This window comes from Lontra canadensis, unplaced genomic scaffold, assembly GCF_010015895.1.
Source record: "Lontra canadensis isolate GAN:19392208 unplaced genomic scaffold, GSC_riverotter_1.0 scaffold106, whole genome shotgun sequence".
In the NCBI taxonomy this organism is placed as follows: domain Eukaryota; kingdom Metazoa; phylum Chordata; class Mammalia; order Carnivora; family Mustelidae; genus Lontra; species Lontra canadensis.
The window spans coordinates 603,759-621,645 of NW_022631100.1; the positions used below are offsets into that span (position 1 = coordinate 603,759).

The following is a 17,887-nucleotide window of genomic DNA, read 5'->3' on the forward strand; positions in this document are numbered from 1 at the left end:
GGTTGACAAGGCTCCTGACTGGCCCACCCCACAGTTGGGAGGAACCAGGGCATTGCTGGGATATTTGAACCTGTGGGAGGGGCTCAGCCTTTCCCTCCCCGGGAGGTGTTGCAGCCGAAGAGGGGCTGCCCCTGCTTCTTGGAGGGTGCTCCCCTCCCGGGGCTGCCATGTGGACTGCGTCTCGGGGCCTGAGGTTCCCCGGCGACGGCAGTGTGACTGGGCACCTTGGGCACGGTCCCCACACTGCCATCTCCGTGCCGGCCGCCGTCTTGCTGGCACCCCCTCTCCCCAAAAGCGGGTTAGGCCATCACAGTCAGCAGGCAGGTCTTCCTGGCCAGATCTCAGGACAGCGGATTCCCAGAAGGTCCCTATCTCGCTACCCCTTTATCTAGTGTCGTAATCCACCCCCAACATGTGTGACTCGAAACAACAGGATTTTCCTGTTCACTTTCACGGGTTTGAAGGGTGACCGGGGTCAGCCCTGTGATTCAGGGCCCCTCCTGCACTTTCAGCCACTGGGCTGGGGTCACCGCAAGGCGCCTCGCCCACATGCTTGGCACCTGAGCTGGAGGCTGGGTCAGCGGGGCCTCCGGGGTTCCTGTGCCTCTCACATGGCCTCTTCCGCAGAGGCCTCAAGTAAGCCAACCTTCTGGGCACTCGTCCCGAGAGAGAGACCCCAGGAAGCTGCCTCATCTTTTATGACCTAGTTTCAGGGGTCACGCGGCACCCCTTCTGCTGAACCCTATCCACTAAGATGCTCAGAGGCCGGCCCAGGTTTTCAAAGAGCACCTGACCCCAGAAATACTGTGGCTGCCATTTCTGGAAGATGCTGTGTTCCCCCCCTTAGAATAATGACCTTGTCCTTCACCAGTGGAGACCCAAGGCTTCTAGGACACTAACCTGTCGTGGTTGGGTGCCTGGGTTCTCTGGGAACCCCAGTATGCAGGCTAGCCAGGCACTGAGCTGGCCGGGCTCATCGGTGCAGTCTGGGGACATGGCAGGGGGAAGGCAAAGGGTTAAGAGGGGCCCACCCCGCAAAGGCTGGGACTGAGTCCCCGATGCTGACAAAGGAAGGAGGTGGAGGGCAAGTTGCCCAGCCAGGGTTGGCACTTTCCAATGGGAAGTGGCCCCTTCTGGAAAATGTAAGCATTTTATTTGGCCTGGAGGGTCTGGTGCAAAAAGGGAGAGGTTGAGACAGCACCTTCCCTGAACTGGGAGAGTCTGGTCCAATCTACTCTTCACCTCACTTCTCCAAGGCCCGTGAGCACCTTGTCCCACCTGTGCCTGCTCCCTGCTTCTCTGGGACCGAGCCACCCCTGCACTTCGCAAGTGTCCCCACCTACCCTTCCCTAGCCCTGCAAGGGCGCCTCCCCACCACCTGCTCCTCAGAACCAGTTCAAGCCCACTTCCCCTGTCCCCAACCTCCTAGCCCATCCTCTCTTACCACCCCCCTCCTGCAGCTCCCCACCCTGTTCAGACTTGAAGCCTAGGCCTCACGACCACCTGTGATGGTGGTTCCCTACCTGTCCCCACACTGTCGTACATGTGCCTGAGAGCAAGAGCCAGTTTCATCTGGAGCCCGCACACCAGGTATGGAGGGGAGGAGCAAACAAGGCAGGAGAGAGCAGAGGAGAGGAAGAAGAGATCGTGTCCCTATCCGCCAGAGTCCTGCAAGGAGGGGATGCTCAGAGGCTCTCATGGGGACAGGGGCATGTCAGGCCGAAGGCCCCAAGAGAAGCAACAATATGGGGTGCCAAAGCTCAGAGGGCTTCCAGGAGGTGGCAGGGCCGGCCTTGGGCAGTATGTTGTCTGCACTTCCTCAGCATGTGTGCTTGAAGTGTGTGCACACTATGTGTGCCTCGAGTCAGGGACATGTGCTCCGCGGTGACATGGGCCCTGCCCTGACGGATCTTGTGTTCTGGGACCCGCCGCAGGCAGCTGCACTGTCCTTGGGGGAGACGGAAGCCCAGCGTCTCCTGGATTCTCTGCCTCACTTTCCTATTGGTAGAAGGAACCCCTGATGGCGGGAGCAAGCACACAGCAACTATCACTGTGCTCCCTGTTTGGATAAATCCCCAGCGGCCACAAATATTAGGAAACCAGCCCTGTCCCTCTCCCTGCAGTGGCCCCTGGTGACCCCGCCCCCTGCACAGACCTGTCCTTCAGGGCACACACAGAGGCCGGAAGCACAGCCCTGGAAATTTACTGACATGGTTCCATTGGAATTCTCCTTTTCAGAAGAGGGCTCTGGGCCTTCAAGGAGCCATTGATCAGGCCGCCCGGGAGTGCTGTGCGGGGAAGGCTGTGTGTGCCCTGTGTGCTCCAGGTCAGCTGGAGCCAAGAGGGGTGAGTCTAGCCAGAGACACTCAAACCTTTGTCAGGGTAGTCCAGAGGGCAAGGTGTCTGTGCCTGATGACCCCAAAATGCAGCCCAATCCCCCTTTTCCCAAACAAGTCAGAAGAGGGGGCAGGTCTGGACTCGGAGTGGATTCCCTGGGGCCCGTGAGCACAAGGGACCCAGTGATCCCAAGAGGTGCCTGGCAGGGCAGGTGGGGGGTGAGGACAGAGAGAATGTCACTCCGTAGTCGTTGGATAAATGAATAAATTAATATGTGAACTCTCTCTGCCTTAGACACAAGATTCATAGGTAAAAATTCCGTGCAGAAACCCACAGTGAGACACAGAGGGAGAAGGTGGTCATCCCCCTGCAGGGGGCACACCAGGTGCTTATGCCCTTAAAGAGCCCTCTTGCCTTGTGTTCTGTGAGGGCCCGCGGCACCCTGTCCTCCCCTGGGTGTCTCCCCCTCCTTACGTGCCCCCTTTTTCAGCTCTCTTCCCTTTTGGGACCCCACACTGTGGCCCGAGACCTCACCTGTCCTGGGTCCCAGCTTTGTCCCGACTCCTTCCCTAGAAAAACACATACGTTCACCTTCACGCAGAGTTTGGACTGAAGGTGTGGGGTTCCACATCTCTGAAGCCCATCCCCAACAGCCTTCCATGCCCCCCCCGCCTTCGACAGCCGAGCGAACGTGCAGTCAGAGCAGTTCAGAAACCTGTCCACGCTCACACAGCGCCAGCAGGATCAGGATCCAAACCCAGGTCTTAGCACCCTGCCTGTGCTGCTTCCTGTGCTCGCAGCTCCATGCTGGCAGAGAGGGCGCCTGGGACAGTGTGGCCCCGGGGAGGCTGGTCTGCAGGAAGGGCGATCCCTAGGGGCTGGGCTGGAAAGCTGAACCCAGTCAAAGGGGACAAAGTGGGCAGCCAGGAGCCCAGAACCAGACAGGAACCAGAGAGGATGGAGTCTCCACAAATGTGTCCAGGCGTGCGGGAGGGAGAGGGCAGGGCTTCCGAGCAGGCTGTGGGCTCAGGGAGGGCAGTTCTTGGAAGAAATAGGCACGTACGTAGCCTCCAGTGGGCACGTCCCTTGCAGGGATCCTGACTGAGGTCTCCACTTGGGGGGAACGGGGTCTCCATGCCGACCTAAGTGAAAGATAGGGCCAGTTGGTCTTGGCCCTGTACCCCACCCCTGGGCAGTGTCTAGAATGCGGGCTTCCTAGCTGCCCCCCACCCTGAGTTCAGGTTCTCAGAAGCTCTCCAGAGTTTCCACTCCAGGTCTGGTCTCAGAGTGCGGTGACAACTCTGTGTTCTGCTCTGGGAATTAAGTTGAGATGCAGTGTGGAGTTTCAGAAAAAGGGGGATCCAAGCTCCCCTAGGCAGCTCCTGCTTGACTGAGCGTGTGGCTGTTGGGGTGCCCGGGTGGGCTTTCAGGATAGGAAGCAGGGCAGAAAATCACCCCCCCACCCTGCCTCCGGCCTCTCAGGCCTGTACCAATTGAGTGTCTTCCAGAACAGACTGGAGGGGCAGGAGTTCAGCGGGAGGTGTGGTAGGCAGGAGCCTGGATGTGGGACCAGCCAGTCTGGAGCCTGTAGTCAGACAATCAGTGGGTGTTTCGGGAACCCCTGGTCTGCTCCTGTAATGATGGGCATGGCCAGCAGCCCAGGCGCTCAAGGACCTGTAGTGACCCAGCTCCGACCCTTGTCCCTGCCTGAGTCTGGGGTGCTGGACAGGGGAGTCAGCTTCGGGCAAAGTAGACAGAATGTGCTAGAATTTACTGTGTCTCACCTCAGTGGGGCTGACCCCCCTCCCCCAGTGCATCCAATAAAACCATGTCTTGTAAAGAAAAACTATGGGTTCTAAAGAAAAGACAATCCAGAAAGAAAAGGGTCTCAGAATTTAGGGACAGGAAGAGGCACAGATGGTGTCAGAAGGCCCTCGGCTGCCAGAGGAGGTCTCTGCATTTAGGGCCAAGGCTGGATGGCCAGAGAGGAGCCTCACTCATCTCCCAGGGAAGATCTGATTCTGAGCAGCCCAGCTACAGGAGACCCTGCCCGGGAGGGCCAGCCCCAGGTGCACCCTCCCTAAGTATGTGGAAGGTTCCAGCGTCCAGTAACTGGAAAGTGTGCACATTGTGCCACTCTCCACACAAAGCGATCACAGATCCTTGCTGGGAAGCCTGCGCTCTTGACCTGAGTAGCTTTGCATTCCCGTGGAAACTCCCCTGACCAGAGAAACCACTTCTCGAGGGGTAGCTGTTAACTTCTCGAGGAAGTCGTTTTTACAGAACACACGCTGGGAGTCAGAGGAGGGACTGAGCCGATGCGCTGTTCTTACTGGCGATAGACCGATTCTGATGGGGCATCGTCCATAAAATAAAGATGTTCACTTAGAATAACTGGTATTAAGCTATTTTTCTTACCATAAGTAAGGGCATAACCAAGGAACCTGGGGAGGCCAGTAATCTAGGGTTGGTGGTAATAAAACCATAGTCGAAAGATAACCACATAAAAAATTATCCGTAAGAGCTTCAGTGGATGAAGACAGGAGTCAAAAAAGGGCCACTCAATGCTCCCCCGAAGTTTTCTCCCATTTTTGTTTTTTCCTTTCGGCATATCCTATGTACTCTTGTGTGCCGTGCTCCGTTTCTCTGAGCACCGCTTGGCAGTCAGTCTGCGTCGGCAGGGAACATCTTCGCTCCATTCTTTGGCTGCCGTAGTGTCGTCGTGGAGGTGCCCCTGATTTGTTCCCCCGGTTACCTGTGGATGGACACTTAGCTGCAACAGGGCTCCAGGAAATAACCATGTCATCCCTCTGTTGCTCTTGTGAGTGCATCTGTAGGGCCGACTCCTGGCCCCAGCATCTTGGGGGCATCCGCTGCCTGTTTCCCCGCTCATGGACGGGCGTGAGAGTGGGTCTCCCACAGCCGCTCTGGGGACTCCGCATCTCGTTCTTTGCCATCTGAAAGGTAGAAATGGTGCAGCGTAGTTCCACTTTGTTTTTCTCTTATGAGGAGTGAGGGTGAGTACCTTTGAAAGTTTGGGGTTTAAAAAAAAATTTTTAAGTACTCTCTACCCCCAACTTGGGGCTCAAACTCACAACCCTAAGATTGAAAGCCGTGTTCTCCCGACTGAGCCAGCCAGGAGCCCCTTAATATGTTTGAGGCGTTGGTTCTTCCCTTTTTCACGAGCTGCTTATATCTTTGTCCATTTTTCTATGGAGCTGTCATTTATTTACTAGAGAAGTTTATACATGATGTTTAGGATCTGAGTATTTTTCCTTATTATTTTTTGTTTGATTTTGTTAATCGTGATTTTTTTTAGCATATAAACTTTTTTTTTCTTTAATGTAACTAAGTTTATTATTCAAAAGGCTTATGGCTTCTGGATTACAATTCAATAGCCTGTCTCCAGTCACATTATATTGGAATTCTCCATTGTCTTTTGCAGAATGTCTGTGGATGTATAAAAATATTGTACTTATAATGTTATCATAATGTTAACATATTAAGATACCATTAAGATATATGGCATAAATAGGCAATCAAAATAAAAATAAAACAAATGGCTAGATTTACTATATTTATGTAAGATTATGTAAATAATATATTAGAGTATATACTTAAGGAATATAATGTTAAATGCTTAATTACAAACACTATTCCATTTAGAATTTATCCCTGTGACAAGATGAGCTAGAACTTGATTTTTTTGCCCTTCCACTGTTCCAGTCCTACATGTGAATATTGTATCTGCACTAAATTCCTACATTTAGAATGATTCCTGAACTTTCTGTTCTATGTCACGTATCTGTATTCTCGTGCTCAAGTTCTGTACTGTTTTAATTATTGTGGCTTTATGCTTGTTTTAATACCTAATAGAGGTAGACTTCCTTCCCTTCTAGACTTTCTTCTACGCTTGATGTTTAATTTTTCCTTATAAACTTTGCATAAGCTAAGTTCCAAATTTAAAAGATCATTATACCATTTTTATTGGGAGTGCCTTAAGTTTACAGACTGACTTAAGAGGAAGTGGCAGTTTTACGAGGATGACTTTTTCTAGCCAAGAATCTGAGCCCTGTTTTCAATGGGGTAAATGACTATCTGAGCTTCTCCATGCAGAGTGTTGCCCTTGGAGTTAGCTAAGGGGGCAGAGCTGTTGAGGGATGGACCGCAGTCAGCCAAGCCTCGAACACTGTTGGCCATACACACTGTGTGTTCGAAGCCCTTGGTGACCTGGTGAGGAAGTATCACCAGATCCCTGGTAGGAAAGGCCCTGATTTAGGAGATTAGGAGGTGGTGCTGGTGTCAGGACTCAAGAGCTGGGCATAAATGGGTCATTCCCAGATGCCACCTTGAGGGAGCAGTGCCCAGGGTCAAGGGGCCCAGGAAGAAATACTCTCACCGCACCCTCCTCCCTTCCTGTGCTCCCCAGGGCCCCCGCTGGCCACACCCGCTGGCAGCCAGAGGCACTGGGAGCCCACAGTTTGGTCCAGGGAGGCCAGCTCCGGGACAGAGGGCAGGATGAAGATTGTGCACTGGACGTGGGGAGGCATGCAGGTCCCCACGACCGTCGTCTCTGCTCTGAGACAAATGGACTTAAGTGAAGATGAGGTCATCCACGGTGGCTGAGTGTAAGCGGACTCTGCACCCGGCAGGGGCTCTGTGGTGTGTCACTCAGGGACAGTCCCTCGTGGTCTGGATGGCCGCCCACCCTCACCTCTCTCTTGCAGGCAGGTAATTTAAAAGCCTCTGGAACTACACACCTGCATCTTTCCAAGCCTGTCTGTGTGGCAGCTTTGCCGGACAGTCCTTGTCACTGAAGGACACCCTCATGGGCTTTCCTGAGGCTAAACCAGTAGAGCGGCGGCCAGGTGCGTTGCCGTCTCACCTGTCCAGAACCAGCCAGCTGGTTGTACACGGAACCTGTGCCGCTGACCCAAACAGCCTCTGCTGAGGAAGGCTCCACCCATGTCCCTTTGGAACCGTCCAGAGGAGAAGGGCGGTTGTGAGTCATTTGGGGGAAGGGAGAGGCTGACCATGATGGGGAGGACAGAGGATCCAAGACTGCAGCAGGAGGTTGTGGGACAGGTTTCCGGGAGGTGGGGGGGCAGTGGCATGTGGACGTGGCATCCAGGTGGCAAGCAGGGTGCTAGTGAGCCACCATGCAGCCAGACACAGAAACAATCAGGTCCCTTCCCAAGGACAGAAGTCCCCACAACAACATCCTGTGAATTAGGTGCCTTGGAAATGGGCACCTGTTTGCAAAGGAGACCATGTGGGTCACACATGAAAAGCTTTGCTCAGACCCCATGATGGTGGCTCGTTACAGGGACTTGGGGAGGCCACCAGCTTCCCTAGGCCCCCTGTGCTCTGCAGTGACCACGGCTGACAGCACTTGGCTGTTCTGTGACAAAACGGGAGGATGACGTGGGGGTCCTGACACATCATGAATCCCCATTATGTCACTATTCTAGTCCCTGATACCGAGAAAACTCCCGTGAGCAGGGAAGTAAGGAAAAGAGATGGACCCTCGGAGGCAAAGAGTTAGGAATTTGAGCATAAAACAGGGTTCCCAACACTTTCAGCTTATCAGACACCCACACACTCTTCCAGAGGCCTCTAAGCCTTCAGGTAGGACTTCAGGAAGCTGCCGGCGCATCACCGCTCAGTTTTAAACTTGGATTGCACTTGGATAGTCCTAGTGGGGTCTCTGCTTTGTCAAAGGAATCAGACGCTCCTTGACCAAAAGAAATCTCTAGCAAGGTTCGGTTTTTAAACAAAGCCCAGGATTTGATTTAGAGGATTTGCTTGCGAGACCGGGTCACCACTGGTCTGCGTGCTCTCTGAGCTTCCATTTCTTCCCCACAGAAAGGTAATGACAGCAAGGGTGATCATGTCGTAAGGTTTGCAGAGAACCGGGCAGCGTGCTCTTTGCACACTGCCGAGCAGTATCCTGCATGCTAGCTGCCTGCTGCCACCGAGGGCAGACCCGGGTTCTGCCTCTGCGCTGCTCCTTGCAGGACACGTGACCTCAAGCAGGTGACTCGACCTCTTAAAGCCACCGTGCTGTCATCTAGAAGGCATTCTAGGATGACGTGCCCTTTTGGAGGATACCTGTTAGGTTGGGATAGTTCTGCATGAGGCAGGAGGTGCAGGGGCCTTGTTCCCCCCAGCTGGCCAGGGGGTACTGGAAGAAAGAAAACCAGGAGGCATGGAACACGGCCCCTGATTGCCAGGCTGTGGCAAGAGCCTCCGGGCCTGGTGGGGAGCGGTCATCTGAGCTTGGAGTGGGGCCAGCGCTGAGCTAGATGGATGGCCCAGGATAAACAAGAAGCCGGTCCCTCCTGCACTCGGGCCCATCCGGACACTGCTGTGACGTCTGAGGCCACAGAGCCAGACACATGTGTGTCATGTCAAAGCATGGACTCCTGGGACCCGGGGAGACCAAACCAGGAGGGGTTGGAGGGACCTGCTGCAGCCGCTCTTCCCAGGGGCTGCACGGCAGGTGTAGGGTTCTGGCTTCAGGACTCTGCCTCTGGGGTCCTACGCTTGACCCACTCTGTCCACAAGCCTGTCATCCTCCACGTGTTGACAGGCCCAAAGTGCCCAGAAAAATCTCCAGTCTACTCAAGAAGAGCAAGAATCACAAGCATCTCCAGGCTTCCGGAGTAGGACTGAAGCCATGGGAGGACCTGAGGTCAGGGGACAAGGAGAGGACTGGAAAGGGGATCTCATGAGCCCAGGAACAGTGGACATGTGGTGGGTTTGCGCTCCACGTGGGGACAGTGTGAAGCGGTCCACGTGGGAGAGCACGATGCTCAGAAACGGCCAAAGCTTGCTTTACTGACCAGGTAGCAAGCAGTGTGGGCTCAGCACGGGGAAGCCCCTCTGGGTAGACTTCCATGCCCCCAGTGGGGGCTGCTCGCCTCCTGCCCCATGAGAACTAGAGACTCCCACCACCAGATTTCTCTGCAAGCTCCATACTCTGAACACGCCAGGGGTCTCCAGTTTGGTTCATGTCAAGGCCTACTTGACCCAAAAGGTTGTCTCGGAGATCTGACGGACTGAAACACCACACCTTTTAAAGTCTCGGTTATAACTGTTTAATCGTTGGCAGCACATTTAATCTCCCCAGCCATGTCCTGCTCCACTCTGACACAGACACGTTCATGCTCCTCACGGAGCACTGGGAGGAAGAGATGAGGTAATGACCGGAAGCTCCCAGGAGAGTAGCCCGCACATCTGAGGGTCTCCGCCAGTGAGGGCTGCTGCCTACACTGCCCTGGAGCTCAGGAAGACAGGTCATTGCATCACATGGCAGAAGAGTCCAAGGCAGATCGGGCTGCAGGTACGGCTTGATTCAGGGTCTCCAGCAATGCCTGCAAGACCTGGTTTCTAAACCCCTTCCGTCTCCCAGCCTCTCTTCCTCCAAGGTGTGCCCTTTCCCAGGCAGGCTGCCCCTCCCCAGCAGTAGAGCACCTGTCCACTCCTGCCAAAGCCCCCATAAAGCTCTCGTGGCACCTCACGTGCTGTGGCTGGGCCACAGAACCTTCTCCAGGCTAACCACAACAGGCTGGGGAATGTGATACTTGGGAAACCACAGGCCCATGTCTGGAACTGGGGCAGGGTCTGCGCCACTGAAGCCTCATGGATGGAGCGTGCAGAGCGTCTAGAGTCTCAGAGGCACGTGGGGGTTCCCGGAGGCGAGCAGGAAAGCCACATCTGCATGCCCAGCACCACTGCGCCCACCCGGTGAAGGAGCAAGGGAATTGGTTTGCCTGTGTCGGGTTCCAGATTGGGAGAGCAGAGCTGCCCGGCCCAGGCCTCCGAAAGCTGCACGCACGCCACCCGTCAGGACACAAAGTAGTCGACTGGAATCCGGAAGAGCTCAGTGACCTTCAGTAGCGCCTTCCCGAGCCCCGTCCTTAGGAAACATGAAGCCAGTGATGCCCATTAGCTCCTCCAAGGCCGTGTCCTGTTACTGCAGTGGGAAGTGGCAGGAACACACACACTTGTTCAGACCGAACTCAAGGTCCTCAGCCTGCCCAGGGGGCCTGTGGCGGGCCTCGGCCTTTGGAGGTGAACATGAGCCCCTGCGATGCGCCGTTGCTGCCCACGGCTCACTGCCGAGCACTGAAGACAGTCCCGGTGCTTGCGTGCAGAGCACCTCCCATGGGCGTGTGAGTGCTTTACCCATTTCACACACGTGCTCCCGCGACAGCTGGGCCATCCCTGAGCCGAAAGGGGGAACGGCGGCTCGGGGAGGGGCCTATCCGACCGTCCTGGTCCTTGTGTCCTGGTGAGGCACGGTGCCCTCCCACTCCCTAGAAGTGACTGTCCATTTGCCCTTGCCCCTGGAGGGCAGTCTGGCCATGAGCCTTTTCTGACCCATGCAGGATGCGCAGGACAGCCTGTATGGGACCTGCTGGTGGCCTCTGTGCCCTCCTCCCCGCCGACCATGTCCCTCCCATCCGTGCCACTGCCATGTCCCGCCCCCAGCTCACCTGAGCTCACCTGTATGCCCTGTGCCCCCAGAAGTGTGGGTACCCCATCACTCCAGGGCTCCTGCTGTGTCCTCCATGGGCCAGGCAGGTGGCTGGGCCAGGAAGACAGAGCGGCTGGCTCATGTCTTCCCACGAGTGAGTCCTCCTGCCTCCGTCCAGGTCACCTCCACACTAAGGATGTCACCCAGCCCTACAACCCGCCCATGACGCGGGGGCTCTGTGTTCACCTGAGTTCACCCCATCCTCGGCTTCAAGCTCCCAGGGGCGGACAGGGCGAGGCCCCTGCTTGGAGCTGTGTGCTGTGTTCCCAGGTGACTGCTGGCTCCTGGCGGCCATCGCCTCCCTCACCTTGAATGAAGAGGTCCTGGCTCGCGTTGTGCCCCTAAACCAGAGCTTCCAGGAGAGCTATGCGGGGATTTTCCACTTCCAGGTGACTTGATGTCGGTGCAGGCTTCTCCCCATTGGGTCCTGGGGGGCTACAGACAGGTCCTGGGGGGCCAGGGATAGGAGCGGGCGTGGGGGAAGGACAGGTCTTAGGGGATAAGGACAGGACCTGGATGGCTGTGGACAGTTCTTGGGGGGTAAAGACAGCACCTCGGAGGCCAAGGACAGGACCAGAGGGCTAAAAGAGTTCCTAGGGGGTGGTAAGGACAGGTCCCAAGTGGGAGTGCTAAGGGCAGTTCCTGGAGACTAGAACAGGTCCTGGGAGCTAGGACATATCCTGGGGGCTAAGGACAGGATCTGGGGGGTAAAGACAGGCCCTAAAAGACCAGAACAGGTCCTGGGGGTAAAGACAGGTCCTAGAGACCAAGGACAGGTCCTCAGGGGTAAGAACAGGATCTGGGGGCTAAAAGAGTTCCTTGGGGGTGGGGGGTAAGGACAGGTCTTAGGGGGTGGCTAAGGGCAGTTCCTGGGGGCTAGAACAGGTCCTGGTGGGCTAAGGACAGGACCTGGGAGGAGTAAGAACAGCACCCAGGAGGGGTAAGGACAGGTCCTCAGGGGTAAGGACCTGGGGGCTAGAAGAGTTCCTTGCGGGAGGGGAGGTAAGGACAAGTCCTAGGAGTTAGGAACAGGTCCCAGAGGCTGGACTAGGTCCCCATGCTCGGCCAAGTGTATCAGACCCTTAGGACCGTGCTGTTTTGTAGAAGGACTTGGAGAGGCTGCCTCAGACTCCCTGGCCTGCTCCCGACAAGGGCCCTGCCAGGATAGCAGTAGGAAGCCTCTCAGAACAGGCAAGGAGGGAGGTAGAGCAGGCACTCGGGAGGTCATTCCCAAGTTTAGAAAAGCCTGTTTTAGGACATCTGAGACAAAATAGTGAGCTATTGCTTGCTGCCTCCTTTTATGCTGGTAAATGAGAAGTAGCATCCTTGAGAGAGCAGGAGACTCCGGGCACAGTCTGAGACATGGGTCTGGGCTTGGAGGGAAGGACAGGTGCCTTTGCCCTCAGCTGCTCAGTGAGGCTGTGCCAGGCGGAGGAAGGGCAGCATCTCCTCCCAGGACGGGCTTGCGGAGGCCAGGGGTCCCCATGTGGCTGCCAGCTCCTCCCCCAGCCCATCCCGTGTCCCCTGCCTCCCCAGTTCTGGCAGTACGGCGAGTGGGTGGACGTGGTCGTGGACGACAGGCTGCCCACCAAGAACGGGGAGCTGCTGTTCGTGCACTCGGCAGAGGGCAGTGAATTCTGGAGCGCGCTGCTGGAGAAGGCCTACGCCAAGTGAGTGACTGCGGCCCTCCCTCGGACAGCCTGGGTCCTAAAGTGGCAGGTGGGAGTCAAGGACGACTCTGGCCAGAAGTGGGGTCTCAGTGCAAGGAGTGCTTGCCTGGCAGGTGCCTGGCCATGTCGTGCCTGATCAGTGACCGTGCTCACCACGTCGTGGCCACGTGAGCCACCCTTCCCACACAGGAATGGGTGTGGCACAGACTGCTGACCTTGAGGATGACCTCCACTTCCCAGACAGGTTGGGGACGTCTTTGTCAGCTAAAGACAGTGGAGTTTTGCCAGTGGGTGTTCCTGGCCCCTGCAGAGGGATGGAAAGCTCGGGAACTGGTGCAGAACGTATGGTGTGCTATTAGCAGTGGTTTGACCTGTCCCCAGCCCGCAGCCTGTCCTCCGCCAGCCCCATGGCAGCGCCCCCCGCAGGCGGTCCCCTCCCACCCTGGCTGCCCGGGCTCTCCGGCGTCCAGAAATGGCGTCCAGCTGCTGCCAGGGAGGAGGGCCAGGCTCCCCGTGGCCGGGAGTCAGCATCTGCGGCCTGGGAGCCACGTCTCTATCACGCGCCCCGTCGCACAGCTAGAAGCCACAGGTTGTGCTGTGCGTAGACCCTTTATCATTAGCGAGTTGGTGTGTTCCAAGCAGCCAAGGAGCAGGTTGGCCCTTCTGGGGACGCAGAAACAGTCAGTACGGGAGGTCAGACCTGATGACTGCCGGGGCCTCCCCCGTCGGGCTGCAGATTTGCTGGAGCCCAAGTCCCGGGGAACCTGAGCGGAGGGTCTCTGGAGCCCCCAGCCAAGGAGGCATGGGGTCGGGGTCAGGGTGGGAGGTCGGATGGGGGGGCACTTTGAGAAGCAGCAGCGGCATCTGTCCCCCTCAGGGTCAACGGCTGTTATGAAGCACTGTCGGGGGGCGCCACCACTGAGGGCTTTGAGGACTTCACAGGGGGCATCGCTGAGTGGTACGAGCTCAGGAAGGCCCCTCCCAACCTGTTCAGGATCATCCAGAAGGCCCTGCAGAAGGGCTCCCTCCTCGGCTGCTCCATCGATGTGAGTGCAGGCCCCTCTCCCAGCTCTGGTGGGCCAGAGCCCATCCCCGTCCACCAGGAGGGGTGTCATCTGGAACCCAGGGGCAGCCAGCAAGAGCCAGGCCATGTGGGGAGCAGCTGGTGGGGCAAGGGCGCCTCTGGGCACCGCCAGCTTGGACCGCGGGTTCTGCAAGTCCCCTACCCTCTGCTGGTCCCTGGGGAAAGACCCAGTGCAGACACCTGCCCCTGGGGAGAGACCTGCATGGCCTGGAGCCTGGCACCCTTCCCCTTCCCAGCTGCAGGGTCTACAAGCCTGTGGGAGGCTCGGGAGGGGCTGTTCCCTCATGGTGGCCTTGTTGGCTAGGCCTTGCAAGGAGGTGTGTACCCCATCATGTCCCCAGGCGTCCTCTGGTTAGGGGCTGAGTCCACTCTCCACCCCTGCGCCACCAGGAACACGTTCCCTGTGGGGACAGAGAGAGAAACCCCTGTTCTTGGGGCCAGAGTCTCTGTCTGATGTGCTAAAAAACCAAATTCAATCTAGTAAACTTGAAGAAATAATTGACTTTATTAAGTGTTCCCTGGGGGAGGGTCTTAGACTGCAGATGACCCCGTCTCCGGGGGTGGAGACTGGCAGTCAAGACTGCGTTTCTGGGGTGCTGAAACTGTATCAGGATTGCGTGGCAGGCCCCGGCTGGGGCTCCGCCCATCGTCTTCTCTCTGCCAGACTGCAGGCAGGGATTCTGGCTTGTTCTGCAGACCCTGCTCTCAGCCCTTCTTCCCACTGACCGAGACAGACACACCAGCCTCCCTTCTTCCCCATGGTTGGGGGGAACGGGGGACCCCCAAGAAAGTTCCGACAGAACAGGAGCAAATCCTGCAGATGGCCACATACACAGAAGTGTCCTCGGGGAACCCCGCAGTGGGGCCAGGCCAGACCACAGGCTCCGGGGCCGTCTGATCCTGTCCTGGGTCTGTCCCGAGCCCAGGGCCACCGGCCCCACTCCAGGGTCCTGCGAAGGCTCATGAATGCCTATCCACTCACCAGTGCAGTGCTCTCCCCCCGGCTGCCCCTGCTGTCCCCGCCGTCTGAGAGCTGCCATAGGAGGCTGGCACTGAGGGCCTCGGTGGACCTGGGGAAACAGAAGGCAGAGTGGGGCAGAGCAAGGCTGTGCCCAGTGGCCTGACCTCTCCCATGTTTCCAGATCACCAGCATGGCGGACTCAGAAGCCATCACGTTCCAGAAGCTGGTGAAGGGGCACGCGTACTCAGTCACTGGGGCCGAGGAGGTAAGGTGGACAGAGGTTTGCAGAGGGGCACCCAGAAGCGCATCTGGTGGGGGACTGCCTGGGTGGGGCTCGCGGTCTCACAGCCCCGCGGCCAAGCCTCCAACTCATGAGGCCCAGGGAGCGGGGCCAACGGTCCTGGAGCCGCTGCCGGCCAGCATCTGCCCTCTGCGGGCCGCGGGCCGGCTCGGGCACTCTCCCTGCGGTCCACAGTTGGTCCACGATCGGTCCACAATCAGGTCTGACTGCCTCTCGCCACCCTGGTGGCCTGGGCGCATTTCTCCAGCTCTCTGGAGAGTTCTCTCTCCCGGAGCATTCTCAGGTCAGAGAGATGGTGACGGTGTCCCCATGGGCCCGGCGTGGCGAGCTCAACGGACCCCCAGCAGGTGCGCGCAAGCGCATAGCAGCGGCTGTCACTGGTTACTGCATATGCTGGCGCGCAGCTGGCCTCGCGTCCCGCGGGGGACCCCGCATCCTCTGACCCGCCCGGGCCTCCTTTTGGTGTTTGACCTTAAAGTTTGGTTTTACTCTCCGTCCACCCCTGACACACATGCATTTTTCTCTTCGGAGAAAGCTCAAGTCTATGGGAAAGCTGAAACAACAGCGTAATAGGAAACACCCGAACACTGTTTCCCTAGACGCTACAGGATTTTCCATGTCTGTTTTGTGTCCCCATGCTGTTTTCTGAGCCATTTGGAAGTGAGTCACAGATGTCAAACTTGGCTCCTGAATGCGTCTCCCAGGAAAGAGACACCATCTCACACGGTGCTGGTGCTGTTTTCCTGCTGAGGGAAATAAACATGAATCCCGTTACAGCATCGAGTGCAGAGTCCGTCGTTACCCCTCCAGCTGCTGCCCGCCCTTCGTAGCAGCGCCTGCTAGGACTCAGATCCAGGCTGGGCGTTCCCTTCTGCTCGGCCCTCTTCTGTGGTGGGGGGGTGACAGCAGTGCGTCCTCCGCTAGTCAGGAGGCTCGGGGGCACTGTGCACTGGAGCCCCAGGCTCACAGTGTCTGCCATGGGCTGGACACCCCAGAAAGGTCCACACCCAGCAGCAGCGAGTGGCCGGGGGTCCAGCCCTTCCCCCTCTCATGACCCCCCCCATAACACAGACCTGACACCTCCTGGCTCATGGAGGGGGTGCTTTGGGACTGAGTGCCTCCAGGCCTGGCTTGAACTCCACATCCTCCCCTCTGCTACCCATAACCCATCTTCAGGTCGAAAGTGCGGGAAGCCTGCAGAAGCTGATCCGTATCCGCAACCCCTGGGGAGAAGTGGAGTGGACTGGGAAGTGGAACGACAAGTGAGCCGGGTGCCCTCCCCGGGAGGTGCGGGGGGTCCGGGAAGGGAGACCGCAAGGCTGGTGGCTGGGCCAGGGCCGGGGGTTTGCCCTGGGCGCCAGGCCCAGAGGCCACGGGTCCCCACTCCCAGGGGCCGCTCAGGGCACGTGCCTCTAGCCAGTCTGTGTGCCTTCCTGCACACCCTGGGCTCCTTCCATCACCTTGTGGTGCACACCTTCCCTGGCGCAGTCACCCGCTGGCAGGCCTTCCCGGGGTGGGGGAGGGCAGGCAGGTGGCCGGTGCCTCCAGCTCAGCCACTCGTGGGGTTTTTCGTTCCCCTTATGAGAGCTGCCACTTGTGGGCCGCCCGCACTCTCCCCTTCTCCCGACGATGGGTCGTGTTCCGTCTGCCCTCACCGCCCTGCCCAAGGTTATGAGCCTCACCCAGCCGGGGGTGGTCTGGGCCCTCAGATGTGCCGGAGCGTGTCCCTGGGCCTGCACTCTGGGGTCCTGGGGACAAGGCCTCAACAGCACTGGCTTCTAACGCCCCTCCTGTCCCGTGGTTCTCCAGCTGCCCCAACTGGAACACTGTGGACCCAGAGGTGAGGGAGCGGCTGACTCAACGGCACGAGGACGGGGAGTTCTGGTAAGGCTGCAGGGAGGGGGGTCTGCCCAGGGGGCTCTGGGGAGCTGAGCCAGGTGGTGTCGTTGGGGCACGGAGGCATGGGAGCGGCTTTTGTCATCGTCCTTTGTTCCCTAGAAGACCCTAAATGAAACCCTTTTCCTCCTCCCTGATTTGTCCCTCTCAACAGTGGGGTCTCAGAGCTGAGCAGCTTCATAGAGAAGCCCGGTCAGATCCTGTGGGAGAGACACGGCCTTTCTCCCCCGCAGCACTAGGGTCATCCCAACGCCTTAGGAAATGGGCCCTTGGAGAGCAGGGCTGGGCCCCACCACCACCGCTGCCTCCACGCGGCCTGGCTCAGTGCTCAGAGCAGCCCGACCTCCGCCGGCTCTCTGTCCGGCCTTGGGCAGAAAATCAAGGTGTGTGTCCACGGGTTGTCTTGTAACCTGGGTGCCTATGTCCCCCGCTTCTGCCAGGATGTCTTTCAGCGACTTCCTGAGGCACTACTCCCGTCTGGAGATTTGCAACCTGACCCCTGACACGCTCACCAGCGAGTCCTATAAGAAGTGGAAACTCACCAAGATGGACGGGAACTGGAGACGGGGCTCCACGGCGGGAGGCTGCCGGAACTACCCCAGTAAGACCCCACTATGCCCAGTCCCGGCTCATGCCCTCGGCCTCTCTGTCCACGGGCAGCCAGGCCCCCAGGGAGGGACCTCACCCGAGGGCCCTAACACATAACACAGCCCACAGTCCAGGCCCCGCCTTTGGGGATCCCGGGACCTTCTGCCGCATGGGCCGGGGCCCCTCTCCTCGCACCGCAGACACTGAGTCCGCAAGACCTCCAGGTTGGGCCTGAGGGATTGTCCCAAGGGGCTGATCAGGCCATTCCTTGGGTCTCGGTGACCAGTTCCTGCGGCTCCATCTTGGGAGATGAGGCTGCCCGGGCCCGCAGAGGTTTAGGGACCTGCCCTGGGCCGTGAGCTCCCAGGGACTTGAGCACACGTGGTCTGGCAGTGGGGCTGGCATGGCGGGCCTCTCTGGGGCGGCAGGTCTGGGTCCTGTGTTGCAGATGAGGGACCCAAGAGCCCCAGTGGCATCCTAGGCCGTAGAGCAGCTCGTCCAGCAAGCA

At 58.0% G+C, this 17,887-nt stretch overlaps 1 protein-coding gene across 1 annotated transcript in view; it reads left to right on the top strand.

The window, feature by feature from the left end:
- Positions 1-17,887, top strand: part of CAPN2 (calpain 2) — a 40,883-nt gene that overhangs the window by 10,873 nt on the left and 12,123 nt on the right. Inside the window, exons 3-9 of the mRNA XM_032838850.1 lie at positions 11,150-11,268; positions 12,416-12,549; positions 13,427-13,595; positions 14,776-14,859; positions 16,072-16,157; positions 16,705-16,779; positions 17,232-17,392. Of these exons, the coding sequence (XP_032694741.1) occupies positions 11,150-11,268; positions 12,416-12,549; positions 13,427-13,595; positions 14,776-14,859; positions 16,072-16,157; positions 16,705-16,779; positions 17,232-17,392 (828 nt within the window). The remainder of the gene's footprint in view (positions 1-11,149; positions 11,269-12,415; positions 12,550-13,426; positions 13,596-14,775; positions 14,860-16,071; positions 16,158-16,704; positions 16,780-17,231; positions 17,393-17,887) is intronic.